Source organism: Gastrolobium bilobum, unplaced genomic scaffold (genome assembly GCF_033153095.1).
Source record: "Gastrolobium bilobum isolate Gb01-03AN ecotype WA unplaced genomic scaffold, APGP_CSIRO_Gbil_v1 utg1595, whole genome shotgun sequence".
NCBI classification, from domain to species: Eukaryota; Viridiplantae; Streptophyta; class Magnoliopsida; order Fabales; family Fabaceae; genus Gastrolobium; species Gastrolobium bilobum.
The window spans coordinates 352,930-379,568 of record NW_026899397.1 but is presented as its reverse complement, the minus strand read 5'-3'; the positions used below and the strand labels follow the sequence as shown (position 1 = coordinate 379,568).

General features: G+C 33.4%; 4 protein-coding genes across 4 annotated transcripts; 1 reads left to right on the top strand and 3 right to left on the bottom strand.

Annotated features, from left to right (window-relative positions):
• Positions 1–4,867: 4,867 nt before the first annotated feature.
• On the bottom strand, positions 4,868–5,833 carry LOC133290286 (nuclear transcription factor Y subunit B-3). The gene has a single exon (XM_061488360.1). The coding sequence runs from the start codon at positions 5,608–5,610 to the stop codon at positions 5,056–5,058; it is 555 nt and encodes a 184-aa protein (XP_061344344.1). The 5' UTR covers positions 5,611–5,833; the 3' UTR covers positions 4,868–5,055.
• A 2,700-nt stretch (positions 5,834–8,533) lies between these two features.
• On the bottom strand, positions 8,534–12,222 carry LOC133290319 (acyl carrier protein 3, mitochondrial). Its single transcript, XM_061488405.1, is given in 3 exon segments — positions 8,534–8,975; positions 11,946–12,191; positions 12,193–12,222. Coding segments are annotated over 3 exon segments (468 nt in total). The 3' UTR covers positions 8,534–8,783.
• A 4,061-nt stretch (positions 12,223–16,283) lies between these two features.
• On the top strand, positions 16,284–19,660 carry LOC133290295 (SNF1-related protein kinase regulatory subunit beta-2-like). Its single transcript, XM_061488374.1, has 4 exons — positions 16,284–16,954; positions 17,842–18,020; positions 18,106–18,268; positions 19,066–19,660. Exons 1-4 carry the CDS (start codon positions 16,748–16,750, stop codon positions 19,390–19,392), a joined length of 876 nt encoding a protein of 291 aa, XP_061344358.1. The 5' UTR covers positions 16,284–16,747; the 3' UTR covers positions 19,393–19,660.
• A 2,367-nt stretch (positions 19,661–22,027) lies between these two features.
• LOC133290305 (heavy metal-associated isoprenylated plant protein 7-like) lies at positions 22,028–26,355 on the bottom strand. The gene is made up of 5 exons (XM_061488387.1): positions 26,330–26,355; positions 25,965–26,130; positions 25,433–25,629; positions 23,789–23,879; positions 22,028–22,365 (listed from the first exon to the last, which is right to left on the bottom strand). The coding sequence occupies exons 1-5, from the start codon at positions 26,336–26,338 to the stop codon at positions 22,028–22,030; spliced, it is 801 nt and encodes a 266-aa protein (XP_061344371.1). The 5' UTR covers positions 26,339–26,355.
• Between the last annotated feature and the right edge of the window lie 284 nt (positions 26,356–26,639).

Sequence of the window (26,639 nt, the reverse complement as noted above, 5' to 3'; positions counted from 1 at the left end):
TTAGTCCTTATGTCAACTCCTCCGTCACTAATGTGGCCCTTTTTTCATACTTTTAGGGACCAATTTGGTCCTTTTTTATTGCCAGGGACTAAAAAAGATTTCGTATATATTGCCAGGGACCAAAAAGAGTGTTTACTCTTTTTTTTAATTTTCTTACCAAAATCACTTTCCAGCAATATGCTTAGTAGTTGTATTTTTCTGGTAAATTTTTTTTTCTCCTCTACCAAACGCCCCCTTAAAGTATTTTTTAAGTTTATTAATAGCATGATTTGATGATTTAAACATACTTAAAAGAATAAAAGATGTTTGGTAGAGAAATTTTTTTAGATTTCCAAAAAATTGATATTGAGAATACTATTTACTCACATTTGGTATAAGAATGGTGAAAATTTTCGTGAAAGGATTTCAATTTGTTAGACAAAATACCATCAAATATGTGGCATGAGTATTCCTGGATCCAGACACATGGGAAAATATCACACAAAAAACTGACAAAAGTAACCCTATATGTGACATGCCCTCTTTGTTGAGATATAAAGTCCCACATTGATTGGATGGGCAACTAATATGACCTTTATAAGGTCTTGGGCACTCTCACCCCTTGAGCTAGCTTTTGGGGTGGTGTATCCCAAGATTCTTAACATGGTATCAGAGCCTCACCGTCCCCCGCTTTAAAAAGTGGAATTAAAATAAATAAATAAAAGCACAAAAAGGTAAACCAAAAATGAGCCTGTGCAATTTTCACGCTTCTAGCCTAAAGGGCTCTTGCGTGAGGGGGCGTGTTGAGATATAAAGTCCCACATTGATTGGATGGGCAACTAATATGACATTTATAAGGTCTTGGGCACTCTCACCCCTTGAGCTAGCTTTTGGAGTGATGTATCCCAAGATTCTTAAGACTCTTCACCTTCCTCATCATCACTTGTCTCACGCCTCCTCCGCATTGCTAGCAATCTCTTAGCCTCTTCGGGATCATTCTCATACTCAACGCCTTATTAACCTGCGGTAGCCATCAATAGCCCCCACCCTAAAACCTACACTCAAACACCAAAAGCTTCTCAATCAAAAGAGAATGAGACAAAAAAAATTAAAAACTTTCCCAGGAACCAAACACCAATTGAATGAAAAACTTTTATTAGGAGTGGAAGGCCAAGGTTGTTGCGAAACCCTAGATACTTTTAGGAGATATTTAAGATTTAAGGCCCGTTTAATACGGCAGGATTCTCGGAGATTCTTGGGAAACTGAATTTTTTAAAATTTTAATTTTCAGATATTATCGTAAACTGAATGTGAAAATAATTTGAAAATTGAGATTCCCGGATAAAAAAAAATTCTCCTCTACCAATTCTCGGATAAAAGTATTAGATATTTTCAGATACTTTTAGAGCGTTATTCTGTTGCGTTGTCGTTAGCAATTGAAACTCAAAGACGAAGAAACAAGAGTAAAGGCTTGAAGAAAAGAATAAACATGGGTTATTTTTGTAAAATTATCCTACAGTAATATTTGGCAATACCAAACATACAATCGCTAAATTTGAGTTAATATTGTCAGTATTATTTTGGCCTATTAAATAATTTTTTGATCACATTCTTTAAAAATTCACTTTCCTAACATATTTCTGAGAATCATAATTTTTGGGCAAAAAAAAAATTAATCTTCTGCCGAACACATTCCATGTGAATTAAGATAACTAAATCCTTCATTTTATACCAATCCTGCTTAGATTTCCTTTATATAACATTCGTAAAGTATTATTGTCAAAGTAGTTATCGAATTTCAGATGCAAAAGGCGCGAAAGTTTTATTACATCAACAAGCTTCTACCTTAATCGACTCGCTCAAGTCTTTAAAATTTGGATGTGATAATATTGTTGGAGGTTTAATCTTTTACGAAACCACTTTTACACTTTCCCAACTAAAGTTTGATTTACCGGATGCAAGTGGACAGTAAGTCGAACTGGCAAAATGAGTTCGACTCTGCGGGCTAACTTATTCCACCAATTAAACGGGATGGAGTGAGCTGAGTTTTTTCAACCCATCTCAAAAGTGGAGCAGAATGGGATGGGCTTATTTTTTGGCGAACCTAACTAAAAGAATAGGGTTTTGATACGAGAACTTTATATCATTCCTATATCATAGACATGGATATAGGAATATTTTCTTTCCTTGCCTACCCAGACAGAGGCGGATCAGTATAAAATAAGTTCGGACTGGGCGAGTCGGCCAAACGGGAGACAGAATGGACATAGAAAAGCGGGACAGGACGGAGTGGAACTGACCGCCCACTTTGCCACCTCTAACCGTATGAAATTTTCAACATCATGATGGTCCTCCCATTAAGGGAATGACACATGGTTTTTCTCTTCTTTTTTTTGTCCCTTCTCTCTTTCACTCTCTCTCCTCCGCCCCACCCAATCCCTTGTGAGTGGAGAGCACCAAATTTCATCTCCTAACCGTAAGGAGAAAATTTAACACAAATTAAGAAAAATCCTTCACCCCTTCGCGTATATTATACTAAATTTTCAAAGCCAATGGTCCATTATTTTGATTAAATAATAACAATCAATCATCTGTTGAAATGATGCTCCATGCAAGCTAACTTGGACTTTTGTGTGGCCCTGCCTTCACATTGAGTCGAAGCGTCAACAAACTACAAAGTCTTAGCCTTCTTCAGAAAGAAGAAAACTACTATTTCACAACCCTTGTGAGAGTTCTAACCTTTTTTCTTCATTTTCAACTTAAGGTACGTACTATTAGTTTACGCAAGAATCTAACCCAAGAGAATGGCCAATGGCCAAAACTTTTTGGGACCATATATTCATTCCCTTGACCAAAGACAACTCACTAATATGAATATGAACTGGTTCGTGCATGTTTGAACAATTCAATTGTCATCGTAGCATCGCTCTCTCTCTCTCTCTCTCTCTCTCTCTCTCTCTCTCTCTCTCTCTCTCTCTCTCTCTCTCTCTCTCTCTCTCTCTCTCTCCTTCTGTGCATTACGTCTGGATAAATAGACATCAAGAATATGCGCTTATTGAAGACAACAAAGCATAGTTAATGGCTCTGTCGGAAACAAAGACCAAACTCCGGATAACACGAAACTACTTTCTCTTGTTTCCTCCAGCATTTTGGCTACGTAGAATGAATGCATTATCCTACACAATTCTACATTTCGCTTCAAAGTTTAAGAGACTCTGTGGTTCACTTAATTTATAAAACATTTAGATAATTGGCTTATAAAACGAGCAAAGACTTTCATGCAAAAAAAAAAACTCTTTCATTTCAAATGAGACACATAAATTTGAAAGAATAAACAAGTCAATCAAAGTGTTTAAATTTTTAGGACTACTTAGAAATACTATATCTTAATTTTATATTGTATTCTTTTTTTATATTATACGTCGGTTAATCGATTACTTGATTAGTTCAATTCGAGATGGGTAGAATCACATGTGCGACAAAGCTTTACCTACCAAGTTTTTTATTCTTTAAAATAATATGAATTGTTTTGATTTATCATTGCACAATTAGTATTTTCTTAGGATCCGTTTATAAACTTTTTTTGCAGATTACACTAAGTACGACCGGTCGTACACTGCATGATTAAAGTATGACCGGTCGTACTTAGTGTAGTTTGTAAACAAAAAAATTTGTAAATATAACATACCCCTTCTTGGATTATTGAATTATTGTTTACTGGATATGTATAGTAAATTCAATTATAAATTGTACGGGAAATACCGAGCATGATTAAACATATGTACCATAAAAATCTCAAAATAATAATATTATTTGTAGGAGAAAGTTATATTTACAAATTTTTTATTTACAAACTACACTAAGTATGACCGGTCATACTTCAATCAAGAGTGTATAACCAGTCATACTTAGTATAATTTGTACAAAAAAAATTTAAATGGATCCTTCCACTTATTTGTATGATTCACTATTCATAAGTCAATATAACAGTAAACAATCTAATAAGTTAATTACTCTTACTTAAATTTTAGTTATCTTAAGTAAAACTCTTTATTTATTTACCTCTTTTACGTGTGCAAGACATCCTTAGCTGTATAAATTGAAATTTTTTCCAGATATTATTGTTGTGGTGAAAATTATCTCTCTTGCCTTTTCAAGAACTAAAATCCCAGCATGGAAATGGAATTCACTTAGTGAGATTTTCATATATTCTTTTCAAGTGATTTTTTTTTATCACTCTTCATTTCTTAACTGAACTCCTCCTATTAATAATATACGAAAAGTGAAATAAATACAAAAATTTTATATGACTGAAAATTTCAAATGAAAATGAAACATATATACAAAATTTGTATATAATGATGAAAATCTCTCGTGAAAGGATTCATAATTCCGTTTTGAGTCATTCGGTTTCAGGTCAAATGTAATGAAAATCACAGTGCACTGTACTCATCCATTTAAACTACAAATATGTAGCTACTTAGTTCTTAGGGTTCTTTCATATAGTTATAGCCCCTACTTGCCAATGAAAGGGAAGTACATCCATGTAACATACATCATATCGAGCTACTAAAATTCGGGAAAAAATAATTAAAAAAAAATAGAAAAAATATTTATCATTTTAAAAGATATAATTTTATGTAATTTTAAGTAAAACTAAGTGTTTTAATAGATTTCTACATATATACAAGAATATCTCTTTCTCTTCCCTCCTAATTTTGTAAATTAGAGAGAATATAAATAACCTCTAAATATGCATAAAAATTTCATTTAAAATAACACAAAATTATATTCTTTAAAATTACAAACACTTTTGACAGAAAGGAAACATCACAACCTTAGTCCTGCCCTTAGTTCTGTTCCTGCAGAAAAATATGTAAAGAAGAAATATAATACAAGAAATCTTTGTATTCCACATCACCATCCTTGATGTCCATGTATATATGTTCTCAACTCAACAACGAAATTGCAAGCAACAAGCTATTGTATTCCAAAATCAAACATATATGAATATATACCATCCTTGAATAGCTTAAACGGATGCATATAAACCTGCTTGTATGATGAAACTATATTCTAGCTAATAGTCCTTCCAGAAGATGCTGATCCACTTCCAGATCCATACGTGTGACGTCCTTCATGCTGATGCCCCATCATCATCATCATCATCATAGGAGATGGCACACCATGACCATAACCCTCACCACCATCATTCCCATCATCACCCTGTGGCCTCCCCATGATAGCAGCAGTAGTAGTAGTTATCTTCTCCCCTTCCATCTCTCTATACTTGTGAAGGTAAATCTTAAGAGGACCCACATACTCTTCGAAACCCAGTGTTGTCATGGCCCACAATAGATCATCACCGTTGATTGTCTTCCTCTTCTCTTTCTGGCACTTATCAGACGCTTCCCCTGTTATGAAGCTTATAAACTCTGACACACACTCTTGCACTGTCTCTTTGCCTTCCTTTGAGACCTTTGCGTTTGCTGGTAAAGCCTTCTTCATGATCCTGCTCACGTTCGCTATGGGAAGGAACCTGTCTTGCTCTCTGCACCCTGTTAATTCATTGTTTCCACTTCCGTTGTAATTACCTCTTTGACCTCCTGACTCATTATCAGATTCAGCCATAACCCCTCTCACACTCAAAGTATATATTTAAGAGATGTCACCAACAAATTGCACCCTTATAAATTATATATATATATGTATGGATATATACTATAAACACAGACACTTCAAAAAATCTGACTTATAATAACTCACTGACACTCTTCGATACTCCGACACTCCCGACACTGCAACATTTGTTGCAAAAGACTAAAAAAAAAAGGTTAAAGTTAAGGTTTCAAAATGGAGAGATATGAATAAGGAAGGTTGGAAAATGGCGGGTTGGAGTGGGAGAAGTTAGTAAGTGGGGTAGTTTGGTTTGTGTGTTGATGTGTATATATAATTGTATATGGGTTGCATTGGAGGGTTAAATTAATTAAGAAGGTTTAAGCTATTTCGAGTTTAATTATTTTTAATTATTATGGTCTCTGCTTAGGAGACGTGGATTATTTGGGGTCGTGCGTGTGAGTAATAGTTTATTGACGCGTATGTTTGATGTTAATATTGCGTTGAATTGGTAATAACTTGGAATTAAAGCATTCACATTGAATTGAAAAGGAGTAAAGGCCACTCAATGCTCTTTTGCCGAGTCTTTAATTTGGACACAGCAAATTTGTCAAAAGTTGTAGCATTGGGCCTAACATTACTCTTATCAATCTCAGCCCAAATGGAGTACCCAGAGCTAGACGATTCAGACACAGCAAAAAAACTTAATCAATAGTTTATAAGATATTAAATTAAATTGTAGATACGTTTTAAAATTCATAATTAAAATAAAAAATTATCTATTTAAAATTTAAAATATTATATTGCACTAAATAGACACTAATTCATTCAAGCAGCATAAAAGCAAAGATATATCATTTCGATAAATTCAAACGTAAATTACTCCATTTTGGTAAAAAAAAAAAATGGAGTTATATATAAGTTATGCTTTCTGTCGCTGACTCTTTTACTCTCTTTTTTTATTGCTTTTTTTTTTTTTTTGGAAACAAAAACATTTGCTTAGTTGTTATATATTTGGAGAAAGGTTATACTTATTACATTTTTTTCTTACTACTTGTTACTATCAAATCTTAACCGTTGATTTCTGCCAATTTAAATGTTATAATTTATTGGGTCATATTTATTAATTAATTATTAATTCTGGTAAATTATAACTGTTAGATTGACGGAAATCAATGGTTAAAATTTAGTAGTAACAAGTAGTAAGAAAAAAAGGTAGTAACTATAACCTCTTCCATATATTTGTATTATAAATTTATGTAAATGTTGTATATATATCGTGTCGTACGGTGGACTAGTCGTTTTAATAAGTCGGATTTCTGAAACACGGCAAGTTTCTCGTTAGAGACTTGTACCATACATGATCTTATAATGTAGCATCCCCTCCTTTCTTTAACAATTTTTTTTTGTCTCATTTTGCTATTTGAGTTAGATACGGAGAAGTAATCTATCTATTTATTCTCCTTGCTTAACTGAATGGAAGTCTAACTTATAATTTTATGTTAGTAAAGAAGATTAAAATAATTTGGAAAGAGAATTTCAGTTGTAGTATTACCTTAAACCATGTTTCTAACCTCATAGTAGCAATAGATTTGTGTAGGGGTGACAAAATGTGTCGGCGGGTCGGATTAATGTCGTGTTTAATTTAGGTCGTGCGTCAAACTGTCAAACTCGAACATGATACATTTTTGTTTGCCTGTCAAAAATTGAAAACCGTACACAATCCGTAGTGATGAAGTGATACAAATGGCTGACTATGAAGAGGAGAAGCTATCTACAGTTCTCGTGACAGGGTCAGTTAATTGTGAGGCCAGTTTCCTTAGTGGAAGAAATCAACCCCATTCATGACCTATACCAGGTATTTGAATTTTGAACTAGTACTTACCTTTTAATCGAGTTTGTTTCTTTGTATATATGCTATGCAATCGTTACAGCTGCTATGCGGTTTCTGATTCCCTATGTGTGTTTATTTCATTAAGTAGCAAGCAAATCACTGATCATGAGCTTGCCTGTTTTGTTGAGTAAATTCAACTAAGTAGAGTGCAAACTCAGTTACTTAGGTTAACCAAAGACATCTTTTGACTAAATTCAGACAAAGATTAATGTTCCAAAACTGAAAAATTACAGCTGTTGATGCTACGTTGTTTAATTTGGTGACAGAGAAAAATCTGGCTTTGGCGTTTTGGAAAAATTTCTTGTTTGGATAAGAAGGAAAAACATTGTTTCAAATTTACCAAATCACATTGTTGATTGTAATGCAATGTACATCTTGAATTCCAAAATTCATGAAATTTCATTTACCTTCAAGTATGATTAATCCTAATATTTATGCAGGAGTATTGGTAAGCTACAATCATGCATCCGATAGGACAGGCAAATCAATTGTAGCAAGAGGTGTTACTGATGAATTTGGAGATTTCATTGCCGACATACCTTCCCACCTTCATACCATTCCCAACTTGGAAATGATATGTAGAGTGAAAATTCTTCGGATTCCAAAGGGATCACAGTTCTGGCCAGCTCGTGTCAAGAGACACAAGGGTCTCAGGCTGCTATCATTTCAGAATGACATCCGCACTTACAGTGCCGGAAATATAAGGTTCCAGCTTTCAATATCCATGGCATATGAGACTAAGGGAGTAGTGAATAAGAGATTAGACGCCACGTACATAAGCATACGCGAGTTTAATAATTATTTTAGTAAGTGAACCATAGCTCACTTAGATGGCGCTTTCAGTCACAGCATTGAGTTGCATGGGATTTAAACACCCCCACCCTTCAAAGAATACATAGATATGATCAGTTTGTAAAATATGTGGGTTAAATTTGAGAGTAGCATGAGATAGATATGTGTTCTGTGTAAATACCACTAGCATTTGGTCATCTAGAAATCTAAGAATGATTCCAAAAAAGTTCAACGAATATTATCACACACACGAGATGCTAATGTATATATTTAAGAATTTGGGATGAACCAATTACTTCATATTGTTTAGAATAGGGCATTTCCACATGCAAGATTCACCAGGGAAACCTTAGGGTCTTTATGCATTCTACCAATAATTACCTCAATGAAGCAACCTATAGATCAACTAACATTCATGTTGCAACAAAGCTGACTTAACAGAGATCCATATAGCACAACCACAGGCACTTGAATACCACATCCCAAAGTTAACAGTGAGAAGTCAGGGCTTTTCCACATTTCTCTGGTCAGCTGACTCAGCTCCGGAGGCTATGTATTTTGCAACATCAGCACAACAAGTAAGCTTATCTGCCTTCTCATCAGGGATTTCAACCAAAAATTCTTCTTCAAGGAGTTCCACCCGGTCCAAGCTGTCCAGGTTCAAGTCTTTTTGAAAATCAGCTGTTTCAGTAACCTACAAAATGAAAGTAGAATTATAGTAGTAAAAACAAAGATAATTAAGCAATGTTGTGAATTCTTCATATATGAATAGTGTTAGAGTAGTACAATGTATATAATAGAATAGTCCTATGTCTTGTATATGATAGATTAGTTTCTGTACTTGTTAATATAAATATATTCCTCTCGTGCTCGTATTAGACACATAATTATTCAATCTTAAGTTGGTACCAGAACTCTTTGTTCTAGGAACTTTTGCTTCCGCTAAAACCCTAAATCCACTGCTTAGATGTGCCAAAACCCCAAGCCCACTGCTTAGGTGTTCTCTCCTTCCTTGTCGTGCGTCCTTCTGGCTAGGGGTGTTAACGGGCCGAGCCGAGCCGAGCTTTGGTCTTAAAAGGCTAAGCCTGTGTTTAAATGTGTCAGTCTGACCAAGCCTGTTACTTGTTATAAATATAACTATCGGCCTGTGGCTTGACTTATTTACAAAAAATAAAAGCCTTATTTAGCCTCTTAGCCTGTTTAAAAAAAAAAAAATAACAAAAATTTATCCAAATAGAATATACAATCAACAACATTAGTAATTCAATAGATATTCAAAAATTCAATTTATATCCAAATAATATAATATAGAACAAAATCATTCAAAAAGTTTGTTTAACCAATAAAATAGGGTGAAATGGATTAAGGAGAAAGAGAGGGCTATAAAAAATATAAAATATAAATAAAAAATAATATACTAGGTCAGCCTGAGAGGCTTTAAGGCCGAACCTTTGAATTGAAGCGTAAGACCTTTTTATTAAACGAGCTTTTATACAAGTCCAAGCCTGGTGCCAACAACCAATTTTAGACATATAAGCTCAAGCCTTCACGAGCCGAGCCAAAGGCCCCTGATTTGTTTAGCACCTCTACTTCCGGCAACTGTTAGAAGCATTATTCACTGCTGGAGTCACTGTTCACATCGCCGGAAACACTGTTCACGTTGCCTGAGTTACTGTTCAAAGCCGGAAATACTGTTCTGGCGTCCTTTTTTGGTCATTTTAGGATAGAACTGCTTGGTTTTGTCTCCTCCTTCCAGATCTGCTCTTGGTTCTTCGTGGGACTCTTGTTTGGCGCGTGTTTCTTCTTGTTTGGCTATCGGTTTGGTTTTATTCTGCAAGTTTTTATTGCATTCATAATGGTAGCATCATCTCTTGTTCACTCGAGGTCAATTCTCCTACTCTTCCTGCCAAAAGTTCTTCAGGTATCATCTCCATTAATGTTGGACCCATTACCTCCTCTAAATTGAAGGATTCTATTAACTACAAGAATTGGTCCACCTCTGTTTGCGTCTGATTCTTTGGACAAGGGCATTACAACATCTCACAGTTCAATCTACTACTATTCCTAAGAAAGAAAAATATGATTGGGAAAGGATTGACAACTGGCTTTTGAGTATTCTTTGGCAGTTTATTGATCTAATTATTCTGGACATTTTCTATTTTTTCAGACATGCTATGAAGTGTGGGAAGAAGCTAAAAACCTCTACACTAATGATATTCAGTAGCTTTATTCTATCATCTCTCAATTCATGGATTTGCACAAATCATCCGACATTCAGATGAGACATATGTTGCCAAAAGTCGATCTTTGATGCATGCGTACTTGGATATGTTGCCTTACCCTATTGATGCTTCTGCATATAGGAAACAGGTGGAGCGCCTCTTTATGGTTGCCACTCTTTTTGGTCTTCCCGAGGAGTATGATAGTTTATGTGACACTATCTTGACTAGTGAGGATCTTGATTTATCATTGACTTATCAGCGCCTTCTAAATCTCAACAAGAAACCAGTGTCTGCACCTAATTCATCCTATGTTGTTGATTCCACTGCTCTTGTTTCCTGTACTGACTCTCGTGAGAACAGTGGACGTGGTCGCCGTTGTAGCCAGGGCTAGAGCGGAAGTGGTCAGAGACCTCATTGAAGTTATTCAGCAATTTGGTCCTTATGAGGAGCTTTATTACGCGAAGTATCCTCACCTACGACCCTCTCATGCTGCGAATATAGCTCAGCAGATACTGTTTCATCTGGTTCAATCTCTCTCTCTCTTGCAGACTATGCAGCACTCCAGACTCTTCTCAGGAAAGTTTCTCCTCAGTCTCAGCCTTCTACTCCAACTACTGGTAATCCTGTTCCTTGTGATTCTCATTGGGATGTTGCTGTGAGGATCCTCTGCTACATCAAAAGAGCATCAAGGAAAGGCTTATTATATTCAGATGAGGGACATACAGAAATTTGTGGTTATTCAAATGCCGATTGGGTAGGATCACCCTCGAATAGATGCTCTACTTTAGGTTATTGTATCGTCTTTGGAGGAAACTTGATTTCTTGGAAGAGTAAGAAACTGTTGTTGCCCGATCCAGTGCAGAGGCCAAGTATCGTGCAATGGGAGCTGCTACCTGCAAACTAATCTGGTTAAAGCAGTTGATTCGGGAGCTCCATCTTTGTGAACAGAGCCCATGACACTCATTTGTGACAATCAAGTTGCTCTACATATATCATCTAATCCTGTATTTCATGAGAGAACCAAACATATAGAGATCGATTGTCACTTCATTCGAGAAAAGATTCAGTCAGGAGAAAAGTACATAAACTATTGATGGGCCTTCACTTAAAAGTTTAAGCTTTTGGGTTGATTTGGTTCTTTACATGGTATCAGAGTCTCGGTGTCACGGGTTCGATCCTCACCGCCCCCCACCCCCACTTTCTCTTGTTGAATTTCTTAGTACAGGTAGGTGAGCCTGTGCATTATCCACTCTTCATGTAGGATCTCGTGTGAGGGGGCGTGTTAGAGAAGTATATAAATCATTGATGGGCCTTCATTTAAAAGCTTAAACTTTTGGGTTGATTTGATTCTTTACAAATAGTAAAAACAAAGACATGTATTGTCCAACACTAACTTTAACCATATGAAAATGTAAATCTCATTTTGACCAATAATTTAATACCTTTGAGGCATCGATTTTATCATACTTCTTGGCCAGTGCAATTACTCGATCCAGTATTAGATCAGAGCTGGCAACCGTTGAAAAGCACCAACATCTCAATTGCAGATGCACACTCTTATCCCCAGCCAAAAACCATCTTTCGGTTGACCTCTTCAAATTTACATGAGTCAAGATAGATTTCCTTATGTTTTGCATATTCAAGAAATCTGCAAATATTATAAGCATTATTTCAAAGTTATCCAAGCTGGCTAACTTCAGAACACAAAAGAGATGTCATCACAGAGTGAAAGTGAGGATAATAGAGGACTTTTCCTCCTTTCTCTCATTTTAAAAATGCACTAAAATTTGCTTGCAAATAAAATAATTAGTTGAAGCTAAGGAATTACAAGGAAATCGTATGGCTCATCAAAATCAATCAATACATAATTACAAGGAAAAATAAATTTTACATAAACAAAACTTGACTGTTTGAAAAAAGATTAAAGAAATTTAAGCCATAATCAATGAGTAGTAAGGATCCTAACTAAATATATGACTGGACATGATTAAGACCGGAAAGGTCTAAAATGCAACACCACTACATCTCTTTGTCAAACAAGATATCACTAGTTTACAACATTTACACAAAGCAAGGTGCTTGTCCCTACTTCATTGGCATCAGGAACTATATTAGATTCCATCAAGGTCAAGGAAGATAGGAAACTCTCAAGAATCTCATTAGTCATTACAGAGGTAATTGCAATCAGCATGTCAGTGTTACATCAGCACGTTGAGATTATAAAAAATTTTAGGCATACATCTGAAATGTGATATCATGTTTCCATATAACAAACAAGTTTTTCTCAATACTACTAGTAGTAACAAATAAAAACCAGCTAAATCAGAACAGCTCCTATAGCATCAAATAGTAACAAGATAGCCTAATGCTAGCAACCAGAGAAAAAGCAATTAGTAACTAAGTCTGAAAGTAACAGAATATAAAGAAAGAGGAAGAGACAGAAGTGGACTCTAACGAGATTCGCCGCAGTGTATGGGATTTGGTCAGATATACTGACAAATAAGTCGGTCGGGTAGTGTTTGATATAATGCCTGTTAAAGAATTGAACCAAAACTCAAAAGCGTAGTATTTCTCTTCCTCACAAATTCACTCTTACACTCTTTAACTTAATATACCATATATGTTTTGTTTAATTTTAACAAAAAATAATAATAATATTTTGACTAAAAACTATTTATTGAATATATTTTGAATTATAACAAAGTAGTCAAATCGAAACACACACTTCTATATTTGGATTTGTTTAATTTTTTATGAAAGAAAAAACTTAAAAAGTTATTTTTATTAATATTTTTAATTATAAATTATTTTAAATATAAAATAAGATAATTCAGAGATCAAACTTGCTGAAATTGATCAAACTAACATATTAAAAAATGCAAAGATGACTCATTAGGGATAATCGTAGAAATAATAAAAAGGTAAATTACTTCGTGAAAATACCTTTTACTTATAATATAATCTTTAAATTTAATCATTATAGATGTTAATTTTTAAATTTATAAAATTTATTTCAAGTTAATCTTTCTTAAAATTTAAGGTGAGATATATAAAGAATTAGGTTGATATATTTCGAATTGACTTATTTAGTAATTAAAATAAAAAATCAAATTGTAAATAAAGAATAATTCTAAAGTTGTTATTTTACTCAATTATAAAATTACTTTCAGCTTTCAAGATGAAGAATCTAACCTACATCTAGCCCAATGAAACTTAACTCTTTTAAAAATAAAACAAAAAAATCTTATTTTTTATCTCAGTAATTAAATCTCTATGTATTTAATAACAGTAATTTATTAATGATTAATAATAAAAGAATGGATATAATTTAATAAGTTATAATTGTTGAATATACGAAAATCAACGGTTGAAATAAACATTCTTAATACGTTATTGAGAGTGTTTTATTACGTGGATAGAGATGTCTAGTTGAATTTATGTTAGTCATTTGTGGGCTCTCTCAAGTATTTATGAAGAAGATATCTTCGAATATAAGTATACCACTACAGGTGTCAAAATGGGTTAAAGCCTAAGCATTATATTTGGCCCTAACACATTAGGTTTTTTTTTTTTTTTTTTATGATAGGCCCTTTTTTTAGCTCTAACCCTCAAAGCCCTATAATTTAGCAGGCTGAGTTAGGGTTGGCCCGCGGGCTAAACATTTTCTTTCATCAAAATTTTTATTATTTAAAAAACTTAAAATTATATAAATTTAAATTTTTTTAAATATAAGTAAAAATTGTTGTGAATTTGATAGAGAATATAAGCGAAAGTCAAATATGAAAGAAAGGAAAATGGAATGTAGAAAAAATAATAAAAGAAATAATAAAATAAGAATAAATATGAGCAAATAGTCCTATATAAAGACATATCTTAGATGCATTTTTAAACATGGAAGTCATGAAAAAATAAAGAGTCACATGTTATGAATTATGTGAAAGGTCATTCATAATCTATGTAAAAGGTCATCCACAATCCATATGAAAGGTCATTCATAATCTATGTGAAAGGTCATCTACAATCAATGTGAAAGGTCATCTACAATCCATGTGAAATGTCATACATAATCTATGTGAAAAGTCATCCATAATATTTTACAATACCCCTTTTGAATGTATTCTACAATTCAACACACCATTAGTGTGATGATTATAGAATATATCAAAGGTTATGAAAAATAAAGAGTCACGTGTTATGAACCATGTGAAAGTTCATCCATAATATTTTTATAACACAAATAAATTTTTCAGTAGTGATATGTTTTAACAGAGATTTTCATCTTTGCATCAATAAAAATATGATTTTCTGTTGACATCTAAGCATGTTGTACATCCAAATTTGTATTAAAACATATTGTATACAATACACTTTAGTAATTTTGTGGATAATAATAACTACATTTTTTTGTAACGATAATAGTTAAATAAAATTAATGATTTACTTTCAAATATATAGCATACTAAGAACAGTTATTCAATACTGGTATTAAGATAATTTTTTCATCATTACTTTTTGTTTTTCACTATAATTGTTGTATTCTATTATGTCTCCCATTGAGAAAATCTTTATTTGATAACATCATTTTATAATGAATTTAGTAAAAGTAGTAACTAAATTTTCACTTATATTAAAATTTTGTTTATATTTCACTTGTATATTTATGTACAAATCTTATTTTATTAAAAAAATTAAATTATAAAAAATTTATAATTTATATAAAATATGTTAAGAAAGTGTTAAAAATTTATTTGTTAAAATATTTATTAATGTATTGTGAAGATGATAAAAAAATTTATGAAATTATAAGTTTGGATGGCCCGCAGACTAGCCTTAACCAATAGGGCTTTTGGCTCGTGTGTGCCTTGATTATTGAGGTTCATTGAGCCCTACAGACTTTTTGGCCCTACTCCACATGGACTAGGGCCAAATGGAATAGACTGACCCATTTCGACAGCTCTACATATTATTGTACACAATGAAGTAGCGGTGTAGCTAATGCGTGATGTGAGTGCACAATAACTATCATACATGTAGGGTTTTACTTGTGTATAGTGAAATTTTGGTTTGATAAATATTAGGGAATTTAATCCTTGATCAATTATTATCACGGTAGGATTGATATAATTAAAAAATCTTTCTCTTAACTGTTTATCTTTATTGAGTCTCTTAGAATATTGGCCTATATATCACGCCCATAACAGAGAGATTTTTTATTTTAGATAAAATTAATGATAAAGTATTTAATTACTATTTTTTGTTGTTACTAACTAAATGCTAAGATTCTGAATCAATTTATGCTTAAAATTTCTTTGAGAAAAGTTCATCAATTGCGCTGTTGTTACTTTAGAATCACTTATACTCTTGTGGTTTTTTTCTTATCACATATGTCTCTGTGATTTGTAAAAGGGTATGTTTTTTTATCACATATACCTCTGTTGTTTTTTATTTTTTACAAAGCACATAGTAATATGTAATAGGAAAAAAGTCACAGAGCATAAATGATTCTGAAACAAACCACGTTGGTGAACTTTTCCCAATTTCTTTCGCAACAATACTTTTTTTTTGTAAATATAAAACCTTTCAAGTAACTTGCAACATTGATGAATTTACATAAGATTCAATTATTAAGATTGAGGAAGAAGGAGAGGGAATTACGAAAGTAGTCACAATCAGAAGGAGGAAAAAGGAGGGGTGCGATGCCCAATCCCCATGCCATGATATTAACACTCTCACTCACTCTCACAGTATCACTCTCACTGGTGACATAGTGCCACTGGACGGGAACAAACACAAACACAGCACATTGAAACTTGCGAGTGGAAATTGAGGGAAAGAAACGACCTCGTCAAGAATATGAATATGAATATGATGACGTGACACAACACTCATTGCCCCACCACACCCTTTTCCCATTCCCATTCTTCTGCATCTCATTACTCCCACTTCTTCCTCCTTATAACCTCCAAACTTTCATTTCCTTTTTCTTTCTTCTTTCCCTTTTTTTTTTTAATAAACATATAATAATTTAAAATAATAGCCATTTTTTCTTAGAGCTTAATCTCTCCTCTCAAATGGGCATCTTTTTTTTTTTTTTTCTGCTGATTTGTTTCGGGAATCATATTTGAGTATTTAATATTTTATCAAGTAGGTTCGCTTTCTCTTTCTCTTTCTCATTTTTCTTTTTCCTTTTTTTTCCCCGTTTTTTTATTTTTGTTTTCCATCTCTCTCCCTTCTCTGTATAACGATGGGGAATGTGAATGGGAGAGATGATGTGAACGGTACTCAATCTGGGACTGAAGAAGAAGAAGAAGAAGAAGAAGGTTGTGACAGTGTGAGCGATGGCATGTCTGCACCTGATGGGGTTGGGAACCCTGCACCTTCTGAGTTGATGGGTCAATCTCCTCCTGCTAGCCCTAGAGCAACCCAATCTCCATTAATGTTCGCCCCTCAAGTAAGTTTCCTCCTTTTCTATCTCTTGTATCTTTTTCCTATTATTGGCTAAATGGGTTTTTCCTATTTTCATCTAGATTATAAAAAGTTTGCTTTTTTTTTTTCTTTTTTGTTGGGTGCCCCCCCATTTTGATGAGTGGAGTTTCTAAATTAGTATCGAAAGTCAAACGTGTGATTCACGAAGGTTTTGTTTTGATTGAATGTTATTATGTCTGGGTTCGACGAGTCTTAGCAGCCATGAATGAGGTCAGAGTGCATTCAATTTGGAAGGTGAATTAGTAGGCACAGACTAAATTTCTTTAATTTTCTTGAGATATTTTTTGGGGACTAAAACAACTCCTGGTGCACACTAGCTGTTTGATGCAAGTCCATAAGGTAGATTATGAAGTTCTAAAGCTCTTTTACTTTACAGTTCCATGTTTTCACCTACTCGTTTTTTGGTAGTTGGATCACTGTGACAGAGAGTGGTTTCATATCATGCTGACCTATGACCTATGACTAGGTTTTTCATCAATCAGGATCAGCGTGTATGGGAACCTAATTGAGTGTTGCTGTGATTGGGAAGCAAGTTGCTTACGGTATTGGGATTACTTTAAAGGAACTATATTCGCATCTTCTAGATTCTTTTCCAAGTGAATAATCGACTATCCTAACCCTACCCCTACCCAAGTTGATTGTGGACACTGGAGAGTACTGAATGAGACATCTGGGCTTCACGATATTCTATTGTCAATCATATTATATGTACTATTTAGTCTCTATTAAGCTTGGTAATGAGTTTTTGTTGTATTGTATGTATGTTCTTGGCTGTGGCCTGTTTTTATGTGCTACTTTTGTGGATTCTCTGTTTTCATCAATTGTCAATAATTCCCTTTTTCTTGTGTTTAGGTCCCGGTGGTTCCACTACAAAGGCCTGATGAGATGCATGTTCCAAGCCCTTCCTGGATGCAAACTACTTCAGGGCATGAGGATATGTACAGTGAACTAGGAATTCCAACAATGATTACTTGGAGTTATGATGGGAAAGAAGTAGCTGCGGAGGGCTCATGGGATAATTGGAAAACAAGGTCTGGGATTTAGTGTCTTGTTTATTTGTATTCAAAAAAGGTTGCTATAACTGTTGCTTAGATTCTAACATTCCTTCTTCATCAGAATGCCCTTGCAGAGATCAGGGAAGGACTTCACAATAATGAAGGTACTGCCATCTGGTGTTTACCAGTTTAGATTTATTGTGGATGGACAGTGGAGGTATGCACCTGACTTGCCTTGGGCCCAAGATGATGCTGGGAATGCTTACAACATTCTGGACTTACAGGTATTATTTTGGTGACATATTTTGTATGCAACTTATGGATCACAATTGATAGGTTATGCTGATTATTGCATACTATTCTGAATTTCTGATAATATTTTTTCATGTTGAGAAAAAGTATGATGCTGTCAATAGCTAACTTATTTTTGGGAGTATTAATTTTGCAACACTATTAGGGACTTGTGCACAAAATGAACACTGTATGAGTGTATTGTAAAGGACCTTATTATTTTGCAGCAACTTGGGATATATTTCACTTTTCTCTCCTTTCAGGATGTCGAGCTCTATTTTCTTTTCTTTTTTCTTGATGTTGAAACTTGTTTTTGGTTAAATATACCCTTGCGTTCAATTTTTTTCCTCTGGATGTCTTTTTCGTTTTTCATATATTTCATGCTCTTTTGGCCAAATTTCTCTTCTCTTCTTGCAAGAACTCCGTTTTCAATGCATATCTCCCTAAACAAATTTCAGCTTCACTTTGTGGCTAGGTAGCTTTGTGAGTCTCCTTTGGTTTTTAGATAATCATCCTTAATGTGCATGAATTTGATTTTTATAACAGTTACAGATTAGTTTATTCACTTTTTGGGGGTCATATTATTGCCTTGTAGCTTCATATTTATGAAATTTTCTTAGGTACTCTTGTAAATCATTCATGGTAATCAGTAAACCTTGCAATTCCTAGACAATGGATGTTAAGAATGATGGTAAAATTGATTTCATTGCAATTCCTAAACATAATGTTTTACTGCTAGAAGGCATTGACATCTAATTTGAGGCTAACGATTTTATTTATTATTATGCAGGATTATGTTCCTGAAGACATTGGAAGCATTTCTAGTTTTGAACCTCCTAAATCACCAGACTCTAGTTATAACAACTTACAACTTAGTTCTGAAGATTTTGCAAAGGAACCGCCGTTGGTTCCTCCATTCTTGCAAATGACACTTCTTAATGTTCCTTCAACAAATATGGAAATTCAACCTCTTATATCCAGACCTCAGCATGTACTGCTCAATCATCTTTACATGCAGAAAGGAAAGAGCAGCCCTTCAGTTGTTGCACTTGGTTCAACTCATCGGTTCCTAGCCAAATATGTCACTGTTGTGCTGTACAAGTCTTTGCAGAGGTAAACATAAATGAAATGGACTTTGTAGCCTTTAAAGCCTTTTAGTAGTTAATATAGCCTTTTATTAGTAAACATAAATGTTATAAGTAAGAAATTCTAAGCTTCATAAGGATCACTACATGAAAATCAAGGTTGTGTCACATATAATGCAATTGCTCGATGGTCATTCATCATGCAATTTAGTTCCCAATTCTTACATCATTTGGTGATGCTATTCTCTAGGAATTTTGATTAAGCTACTTAAATAAGAAGGGGAAAGAAAAAGGTAATTTTATGACATTTGTTGGGTTAACATCTCTTGCAGATCAAATCCACCACATTCTCTATATAAGTGTAGTTTTATATTGATACACTTGTATCAATGACTTGTACAACTAAAAAATTAGAGCTAAATATAATTGAGATTAACAGACAAAATTAATAATGTAATTTGCACTAATGTATGGTGTGTGACTTTATTTAACTTTTAATTTTGCGGTTGGATTAATAAAATTCAATATTTATGAAATATTATCCAATAATGGCCAAGTCTTAAACATAGAATATGTGGATCCCATTATGTATCTAACAATTATTTTTCCTAAATATCCAATCTTTTGGGTGTTAGAATGCGTTTTAGAATATTCAGTCTTCTAACAATTATATAAAATTCAATGTTTTAGAATGTGTTTCATCGCAATTCAATTTCATGAGTTTTAGAAAGTAGGTAGATGTTGCTACTGAATATTTCAGAAAATTGAAAGAAGCCCCTGATAACTTCAGTTGTAGTTTTTCAGATTGAATTCTCTCTCCCCGTCCCTCATTGATGTTGTTAGACGGAGTTATGACTATTTGAAACTAATAAACAACACTCTCCTTACAGCTTATTATAACTTGTAAAAATTAATCATATATGGGGGCAACAATCATTTTCCAAGAATAACTTCAAAATTGTTCCAAATGCAATCATATTACCTGATGATCCCGCCTCTCTCTAGAATAGGCGTTGCTGCTTTCTGCTATAGGCACTTTTGAGCTATTATATTGTGCAAGAGGAATTCTATTCCCATTGAAGTGATGAATTTAATTTTACAATATAACAACCATAAGTCTATTCATAAGGAATAAATTTTCTCATGTGAAAAGTAGTCATGTGGTCATGTTATTTGATCATAACTATTCATTTAAAAATTATATAATTTTTTTTCTCTTATCTCATTATCAATGAGTGGCTGTGATCAAATAACATGATCACTTTTTCACATGAAAGGATCTATTCCCCTGTTCATAACTTCTCTGTTTCTTACTTTTCTACCTCAAAAAAGCAGTTCACCCTCGAGCTTTATAAGAATAAAGTGCTCCTGATTCATTCGCCTTGATGTCACCGCAACAGTCTTAACTCTTAAACGTCCCATTATTTCAGAGATTGTATGCATCCTATTTCTTTTGGAATTAGATTCCCTCACACTACTTTGTATGATTCACTTTCTGCAAAACCGATAAAATTTGCAATTATTATGTCTATTTTAGTTTATATTATTAAGGATCAGTCGGATGAGCATTTTTTTTTTTTTAAAAAAAAAAAAAAAAAACTTGCGTTTTTAAGAATGATTTTTAAAAAAAATTAAAAATATTTTATATTTGGATGACATATATATAAAAATAAATAAATAAAAAAGTTATTTAGATTTTAAAATTGATAAGCACTTCTTATGTATAAAAAAACTAAAATGGATAAGTGATGGTAGTGGTGGTAGTGAAGTGATTTGAATGGAGTTGAGGTAAAAAAATATTAAAACTTTAAAAAAAAAAAATTGCTATTCAAACTCGTCAAAATGCTCAAAAAGATTTCATTTTATTTTATTTTTAAAAAAATAACTTTTCTAGAAGGAAAAAAAGCCTATCTAAACACACACTAATTCAATTTCCTTAATTGCAAAACCACAAACGCGACAACTCTTAAAACGTGTCAGAATTAGAAGCCATATTTTGTTCCATTACCAATTAACTACATATCTGTCATGCAGGCATATAAAAAATGAGAAGCTAATATATTGAAGACTTAATTGGCTTGTAAATTCTGTTAATTGCAAGCTATACTTGCAAAGTTTAGGTTGAGGTGGCATTTTCCCAATAAGTTTTATCATAACATGAAGATTTGAAAAAATTCAGTAATACATGTCAGCACACACCAACATAAGTGATTCTGGCCAGAGGCCACCCTTTGGCAAGGAAAAACGTTGAAAACTCATAAACACAAGAAATAAGGCATCCTGCTCCATAGAATGCCAGCTTTGAGGAGTGAGGGATGCTGTGGAAAACCTAAACCCTTAAAATATGGGCAAAAGAAATATCGTTTTAAAGGAAACAAGTTTGTGTCCTTTTAGGTATACTTTCTGTAAATATAAAAAGTTGCTTTTTTTTCTCTCTTCCTGTCACATCGCTGATGTATAAAGTGAAAAAAATAATAATTTTTCAAATTTATCCAAAGTATGACTGAACTTTGTATAAGTCACTGAAAGGATAGAAATTTCTTACAAACACACTAAATCCTTAAAATATTCAGCACTATGTATATTATTCATGACCAGTTCAAACAACATAACACAGAAAAACTGGTTCAGCTACTAAAATACAGAGGTAGAACAAATATCACTGGTTTACATTACAGAGCAGGCATTTGGGTTATCATCGCTGAAAATATGAGGAGCATAAGCGTAGTCAACATAATATCTTGATGGCCAATACTCGCTCCGCTTTATGTCAGTTTTATTATCATCTTCTCCCTTGTTTTCTTCACCTTCTTTTTTCTCTTCCTCTTTCTCTTCCTTTTTCTCCTCTTCTTTCTTCTCTTCTTCTTCTTTCTTTTCTTCGTCCTTCACAATAGAAGCTTTCTTTTTGGTCCTCTTGTACACATAATCTACAAGCTTTCCTGGGTCAACCACACCTTTTACTATGACTTGATCATTTTCCAAGTTTGTTTGCACTGATTCTACTCCTGCACATGTTTATATTATTACACCTTTTATTATCATCTTCTTATGTTCATCACTTCGCAACTAAATCCAATTCGGAGCAGTACGAGATTAATGCTTTAAACCCCTTCCCAGAAGTGATACTGAGGAGATTCGAACACATGCTCTCACTCACCCCACTATCTGCTCAACTCTCATGCGCCAAATGAGTTAACACCATTTAGTAGTGTCTAATTATCTTTTAATATATTTAAGACGCAATTGAAATTAGACCTTTAGAAAAAAAAAGTTGAAAACAAGAATCATTTATATTAAATATTTTGGAAGGAATGGGATTAGTGCCACAAATTATGATTCTCACCGCATGATTAATAAATAAATCAGTATCTGTGGGCTTTGATGCAGGGTGAAAAAAAAACACATAACACACAACTTCCAAAAATGAAAATATAAATAAACATAGTTGTCGTTGTCGTTATGAATTTCAATGCTAAGTTTGAAAAGAATAAGGAAGTAAGATCAATTATATATATATATATATATATATATATATCTATATATATATATATATATATATATATAAAGGGATCTATTAATCTCATGTTGCATGAGATAATTATCTCATGCAACAGAGACAAAGTAGTGGGGTCCACATTTTTTGTTTGTTTTACAAATGGTGAACCCCACTATCTTGTCTTTGTTGCATGAGATAGCAACATAAGATTAATAGATCTCATATATATATATATATGTGTGTGTGTGTGGAATAAGATATTGTGTTTTCTTTTTTTCATGCTTACAATAATTTTTTTTTAAACATCATTAAATCAAAATTTCAATTAATTTTTATATTTTTTCTCTTTTCTTGAGAGTTTCTGATCTAACGGTGTTGGAGAGAAATATGTAATTAAGTATTAAAAAAGGTAAGCATACTATCCTCTCTCTATATATAAAGATTATTTTTTTAAAGGGTAATACTTCTCTTATGTTGTATAAGAGAAGTATTATCTTATGCTCAGACAATAATTAGGAGAGAGAAAAAAGTTGAAGGTGGGAGAAAAAAAATCTTGTGGGACTCATTTGAAAAATGTGAGTGTAAGAGATAAAAAAAAAGGGAAAACTACTCTTATGCAACATAAGAGTAGTTTTATCTCCTACACACTCATCGAAAATCGTGACACTTCTTTTTTTCTTTTTCTTTTTTCTTTAAATGGCGGACCCCACCATATGTATCTCTACAACATGAGAGAAGATCTCTCATGTAACATAAGATTAAATGAACCAAAAAAAAAAATTATGTAACATAAGAAAAGTAATTTCCTTTTTTAAATTATGTGGGGTGCAAGATTTAAAACTTGTTTGTTGTGCGTGCACGAGTGAGGGGAGACAGTTCACAAGAGCAATGAATATGAAGTAAGGGAGAAGCCGAGAAGGTGAATATTGTACCTTGAATCTTACGGATTCGCTTCCGTATACCTCGAGCACATGCTTCACAATGCATTTGAACTTTGAGAACTACTGTTACCACAGGAGGGGACTGACAAAAACAATTGAAACAACCATGAGACAGGAATCCAATTATCATCATACAAGATCTATTGAACAAACATAAAAATATCATTGTTTAGCTATAATTAACACATATAAATCTTACGTGCATATTGGGTAACTGTTGATTGGTTCATTTTTTTTTTGGAAATTAACTGTTGATTGGTTCATGAGTTAGAGTAATTTCACCTTTCAATTCCTTGTAACCTCCAAAAAAAAAAAAAAAAAAAAGAGTAATTTCACCTTAATTTATTTCATTTTAATATTTCATATAGGAGGGTGCAGATTTTTCATAAAGTATTGACACCAGTTTTGGGTTGTGACAACCCATTTAAGTGGCAAAATAAATAAAGAGGCCTCTAACTGAAGAACATCTTTCAATACTACCGTTGTACTGACCACCGGGTACGGTAGTTTAAAATGAAATTACAAATTATATATTATGAAAAATATATAATTATAATATAAAACAAAAAAAATTCTCCCCTTCAAGAAATATATAGCTAATGTGTTATGCTCCTATTGATAGGATGTACATATGACGGTAGTATATTAGATTTTTTCCTCTTAGTGATCCTACTATTTTCTACTGTCAATTCAGATATGGGCCATGGTGGGTTTCGAATTGTACACTAAAAGCCAAGGAGCAAAGATTACAATCTCCATCTGAAAACCAGTTAGCAGAGGGGCAGTCTCCGAGAGCTACTTTACCCTGATGATCTCATTCAATGCATTATGGAAAGCAGCTGTTGTTTTAACCTCCCCAAGTACCCACATCACATGGTTATGTTTATATGAAATGTGCATCATGTATATAGACATATACTGTTATCAACTACCAAGTTTACAGGGTGGTCACTGTAAAACCAATAGGGTATACATATATATATGTAACGAGCCCGTGACTGTGACCCCATTTTGCTGCAAGCTACACGTCAAGTTGCAAAAGGGAGTGGGGTCAAACCCTCTTAATTGTCACCGCCTTAGTCCTCGTTACATGTGCATTATTGGAGGGGGATATCATTTTGCTAACTTTGTTTCGTTACTTTCATGCCAGCATCCATCCACCGTGGAAACAACAGGATCAATAAAACCAAAAGAGAAAGACTATGGAAACTGTAGTACAAGTATTTCACTGTGTAAGGTAAAAAAAAAGAAAAAAATTACTGGGTTTGAAGTTTTGCATGCAATGTTTCAAGCAGTTATTAGAAGGATTCGGAGTCAGGAAGGGGTAGGAGGGGCAATAGCCTCATCAAATTTATCAAACTTTTATCTTATATTATATTTAGACTTAAAAAAAAAAGTAGTATAATTTAAGATAGTTTCCTCTTCGTTCTTATTATTTCTCATATACCAAGAAAATTTAAAGAATTCTTTAAACCTGAATACATATCAACCCACTATTGTGTTATCTTTACTAAGTTGGTGTGAATTTTGGATTTCACGCACCCTCACAAAATTTTCTGCCTCCTCCGTTATTTCTCATGAGAATGATTTACTACAACATTTTTGTCATGCTTAAACTCTATGAGTCTGATTTACCTCCTCCTTTTTCTCCTCTGGTTGCGGTTCTTTTGTTTCTTCTTTTTTCTCCTCTTGAGGTTTTGGCAAAGGTGAAATAAGCTCCACTTTCTTACCACTTTTCTTTTGTAGCCTCTCACGCACCTTTATGGGGTCTGCTGCCTTTCCTTTCACCACTACTTTGCTAGCCTTGCTATCTGCAGTTACCTCCTCCACTCCTGTTTCACAAAAAGATTAGAAAGGATATTTTCTTAATAATACTTTATTGTTAATCTTTTCCACCACCTAAACCTTTTATCTTCGCTAAACATAATGAATTTTTGTCTCTATTTGAAATGAACATGTGTAAACTTATTTGTAAAAGTTGAGAATCACATATACCTGACCTGACAAATTATTTCATTATGTATGTTGTGAAATTCAAAATCAATCATGGATAGAAGATCCCTTTTAACAAGAAAAGAAAGAGGAAAAGAGAATAAAAGCACCAGCTGACACAAAAATGGTCTATTCAGAAAATGTCTTTAAGAGCATGAAATTGAAGAACAATGACCTTCAAATCGTTTCAGTGCTTTTGCAGCTTTCCTTGCACAGGCTGCACAATGCATGTCAACCTTGAGTACTATCTCTGGTGACTCTTCATCCTTCTTTTCATCCTTTTTCTCTTCTTCCTTCTTTTTCTCGGTGGTTTCTTCATTCTTTCCTTCTTCCTTGTTCTCCTTTAACAGCAAACACAACATTTAAATGCATCCAGCAAAGATAATACCCACAAAGAAGACACGAGAAAAGATTATAGATTAGAGACATGAACCTAGTCTGAGTCTAGCTAGTTTTCAAAGCAAAAGTTGTCAATAACAGGAAACAGATATTGATTAAGAATAAATTTATAGACAAGAATTTGTGTAAGAGAACTCTTACATCACCCATTTCTGTGATAATAGAGAATGGCTTCTGCTTCAGAAATTTTACATGGAATAATAACACATCGTATAATATATATTGGAACTAGCAATTCATGCTGCCTTTTGTATTCTCTCTCTTCCCTGTCTTTGTCTGTGGGAGCAATGTTAATTAGGAGGCTGAAAAAGAACATTTATGTAACGTGGCTGAGGTGGACCGTTTAATGCAAAATAGATATACGTTGTACCATGTCTGTGTTGGCATCTCCAAAACCACCCTTCATTTTGTGTGTTATTAATGACCTATAATTGTAGGCCGTAACATAGAT